The 4,262-nt window shown below is 56.8% G+C and overlaps 1 protein-coding gene across 1 annotated transcript in view; it reads left to right on the top strand.

Annotated features, from left to right (window-relative positions):
- Nucleotides 1-3,878, top strand: part of LOC103804344 (protein AF-17-like) — a 5,368-nt gene extending 1,490 nt beyond the window's left edge. Inside the window, 4 exon segments of the mRNA XM_009076954.1 lie at nucleotides 1-145; nucleotides 282-384; nucleotides 2,654-3,031; nucleotides 3,834-3,878. The exon segment at nucleotides 1-145 is cut by the window's left edge and continues 19 nt beyond it. Coding sequence (XP_009075202.1) covers nucleotides 1-145; nucleotides 282-384; nucleotides 2,654-3,031; nucleotides 3,834-3,878 — 671 coding nt within the window.
- Nucleotides 3,879-4,262: the final 384 nt, after the last annotated feature.

Here is a 4,262-nt window from a genome sequence, read left to right on the forward strand (position 1 = left end):
CCACGGTGGATGGCCTGATGGGGACCCTGGCAGGAGGTCAGCAGATGCCCATCAACGGGATCCTGGGGAGTGTGAACGGAGCACAGGCTGCCCAGACTCCCAGCGCGACGGCACAGGCACCCCCAGCCCTGCAGCTCTCCACCAGGTGAGGATGGGGAGCTCAGGGGGTCACCCTGCCCTCTCCAGCACAGCTCAGCTCCGGGGGGAGGGAGGGAGGGAGGGAAGTCCTTTTTGTGTGTGTGCAGGACTGTGCTGACACCTCCTGCACTGCTCCCTTGCAGCATGCCCAGTCCCCTGACAGAGCAGCAGAGACACGTCTTGCACCAACACGAGCAGCAGCTCCAGCAGCTCCAGCAGCTCCTGACTTCCCAACCACTTAATCCGGTGAGTGAGGAGCTGGTTAATGAGTCAGAGAATCATGGAATTTTAAGGGTTGGCATGGAGTTTAGGGATCATCCAGTGCCAACCCCATCCCTGGGTAGGAACACCACGCACCAGAGCAGGTTGCTCAAGGCTTCATCCAACCTGGAATGAACACTGAGGGTTGGGGCAGCCACAGCCTCTCTGGGCAACCTGTGCCAGTGTCTCACCACCCTCACAGGGAAAACTTCTTCCTCATATCCACCCTAAATTTCCCTTCTTTCAATTTGTCCCCATTGCCCCTTGTCCTGTCCCTGCAGCTCCTAACATCATAGAATCATCAGGGTTGGAGGAGACCTCTAAGATCATCAAGTCCAACCATTAACCTGTCACTGCTGTAACCCCTAAGCCCTAAACCAGATCCTGCAGCACCAGATCCAGACCCTTCTTATCCCTCTTAAACACTTCCAGGGATGGTGACTCTACCACCTCCCTGGGCAATTCCCTATTCCAGTATCTGCACAGGGAAAACATTGCCCCTAACATGAATCTATGGGAATGGGAAAGCCTCAGAGCAGGGAGCAAAATTGAGGACTCCCTTCTGTCCCTGAATCTCCTGCCCTCAGGGCTGCAGAGCTGTGTGCCTTTTCCATGGCTCCAGATTTCTGTGGCTGGGATGAGGAGCAAAACTCTGTGCCTTTTCCATAGCTCCAGGCTGCTGTGGGTGGAATAAGGAGCAAAGCTTTAGGCAGGAAGGTGTGGCACCTCCCCAGGAGAAGAGTTGGGATTTGAACTTGTTTTGCACAGAGGAAAAGATTTAATCTGGTTTTCCCACATCCTGAGAGGCTGAGAAGGTGGGAGCTCTGAGCCACATAGCTCCTGAAATCAGGAGAGCTGTTACCTCCTCCAGCCATCTCTGGATGCAAATCATGTCTGATCCTGCTGCCAGGAGCAGCCTGAGCTCTGTGCTCCCAGGTGTGCTGAGGCCCACGGGAGCAGAGGAACTCACTTGAGGACACTTCTTGAGGGCAGAAGGGAGATAAACACCAAATTGCTTCAGTCCTGAGGCAGGAGAGCTGTGTCTGGGCACATTGACACGAAGATCTGGAGATGCCAGGAGGACTCTGCAGGTGGCTGAGGATTTTGGGGTCAGGAAAAGGACCAGGCAGCTGCTCTGAGGCTCTTGGCTCTCTGCCTGCATCCTCGTGGGTGCAGCAGCAGTTCTGTCCCAGGCTGTGGTGGGAATAGCTGCGTGCAGAGATGGCAGATGAGGCTCTGAGTGTGTAAAACCCACAGCCCCTTGCCCTGCAGAGCCCTCAGTGCTGTCCCTCCCCAGCGTGGAGCCCCACAGGAATGCTCCCAGCTCCCGTCAATGGAGCTGTGCTCATTTAGCTCTCCCAGGAACTTGGCCCGTTGCTTTGGATGGATTTCTGGGTCAGGCTATTTATATCCCAGGAAAAGCACATTTCAAAGGGCTTCTCTGTCGAGCAGCTGATGTCACTGTGTCATCAGCTGCATCCCTGTGGGTACAGAACAATGTCAGCTCTCAGCCTGCTGCAGTGGTCGATGGTTGCTATAGTGATTCCTGCAGTTTGGTGGGTCTGAGGGTGTCCCTCTGGGTGCAGGGGAGCTGTGACCCTCATCCCCCTTGGGTCCTGCTCACCTGCACCCAACCCTCTGCATCAGGGCTGAGCTGGGAAGAGGGATGAACTGGGGAAGGAAATTAGGAGCCAGCCTGGAAATTCAGGATAGTGAATGCCACAGACTTCAAATCCCTGGGTTTGATTGAGTGGAAATTGCTGAGTGGATTTGTGAGCCTGCAGGTGTCTGGGCAAGGGTTCACTAATCCTCTGCATCAGGAAACAGTGGGGTTGGAAAGGTCATGGGCACAGGCTGCTAATGAACACGAGGCAGACTGTTCCTCTCTCTCCCCATAGACATGGGATCAAGGGGAACTTTTCCCTGTCCCCAGTAGCATTGCCTGGGCTAGAGTGTGCCATGGAATCATTAAGGTTGGAAAAGACCTCCAAGATCCTCAAGTTCAATCTTGGACCTAATCCCACCACACTCACTAAACCACATCAAAGTGACATCTCTACTCATTTTTGAACACTTCCAGGGATGTTGACTCCACCACTTCCCTGGGCATCCTATTCCAGTGCTTAACCACTCTTTCAGTGAAGAATATTTTTCCTAACACCCAACCTGAACCTCTCCTGGTGCATCTTGGCTGCTGGATGAGGTGTCACCTCTTTGTCCCTCCTCTGACTGTCTCCCTCACCCTTCCCTGCAGGAGCAGCAGGCCCTGGTGTTCCAGATGATGCAGCAGATCCAGCAGAAGCGAGAGCTGCAGCGGCTACAGATGAGCAGCTCCTCCCAGCTGTCCATGAGCAGCCTCCTGGCTGCCACCTCTGCCCCCCTGCACTCCAGCCCCAGCACCCTGATGACCTCTAACCCTCAGCCACCCCCCAGCACCAGCTCCCTCCTGGCCTCCCTCTCCCCGCAGCAGCTCAACCCTAGCAATGCCCTCCTGGCCTCCCAGGCCACCCCACCGCTCAGCACTCCTGGGAGCAGCCTCCTGGCCTCGGGAACAGGCATCCCACCTGTCCTCACAGCACAGCCTAACCCGTTCCTCAACCTGCAGGCTGATGGCAACACCCCGAAAGGAACGGTGCGTATGCTGCTGGCACTGCCCTGACCCCGAGGGCTCGTGCTGCTGCTGCAGCCCTGGGAAGGCACAGCTGTGCTGCAGTTCATTTGGGGGAGCACAGGCACCACATAGGAGTCAGGGCCAGGATGCTCTCTGGCTTGGCTGCATCCCTGCGTGGCCAGAGCCACGTCCTGGTCACACTGCCCAGGACTCACAGGGCCCTGGCAGGGTTGTGGGGAGGCACAGAGCTGCCAAGGTGTCCTTACCTATGTGTGTCACACACACCTGACCTGCTGCAGAGCCAGGCTGTAGGTTTGGCTCTGTTCTCCCTAAGACTCTGATGGGATGAGGTGCCCCAGGCAGTGCTGTCCCTTGGGAGCCTTGTGCTGGACCGTGAAGGTGACTCTGGTGACACCCAGGGTTTAGGAGGAATCTTGCACCCAAGAGGAGAGGTGAAGAGGGTTCCAGCCTCTCTGTAAACAGCCCTTGTACTGGGACACCAGTGTCCAGGGACTGATGGGGTGACACTTCATCCCTTCCCTCCCCTGTACCTGTGCCTGTCCCTGTACCCAGAAGGTCCAGCCCTGGCTGGAGACATTTAGGAGCCCAAGGCCAGAGTTGAGGGGCCAGTTGGGCCTGAACTGGGCACAGGGAACCCTGAGGCTCCTGTGTCTCTTGCTTTTGGAGGAGCTTGAGAGGTGAGAGAGAGCAGGGCCAGGTGTGCAGCACAGCAGGGCCCTGTGCTCTGCCCCTCTGGTACCCATAGCTGTCTCCTCTGATACCTCTTTCCTCTGCATCTCTTTCTCTGTTTGTTTTCTTAAAGAGCATGAATGAAAAGGGAGCTCCTCTTACCCAGGACAAGGGCTAAGCTCCCCCCTCACCCTGAAAAAACCAGCAGCCAACTCCTCTCCCCAGGGGAATGTGGCTTTTCCACAGCCAACCTTGATACTGTTAGAGCAATGAGCACAAGGCTTCCGAGGAGCATTCCCTGCCGCTGGGCCATGCCAAGAGGTGCTTTGGAAGACACCACGTCTGGGAGCGAGCCCTGGGGTCGTGAGGAGCGAAGGTGGGGGGTCACCTGCCACCCTGCTCCGTGTGGAGAAGGGAATTCCACCCGATCCTGCAGCCTCCTCCGTGCTGGGAATGCTCAGCTGAGTGTAACCCCCAGGCTGAGGCACCAGAGCCTCCCCTAACATCCCTGGGGAGGGAATTCCCGAGGCCTGAGGAGCTTGGCAGTGCCCTCGGGGGCAGC

Source organism: Acanthisitta chloris, unplaced genomic scaffold (assembly GCF_000695815.1).
Source record: "Acanthisitta chloris isolate BGI_N310 unplaced genomic scaffold, ASM69581v1 scaffold6146, whole genome shotgun sequence".
NCBI classification, from domain to species: Eukaryota; Metazoa; Chordata; class Aves; order Passeriformes; family Acanthisittidae; genus Acanthisitta; species Acanthisitta chloris.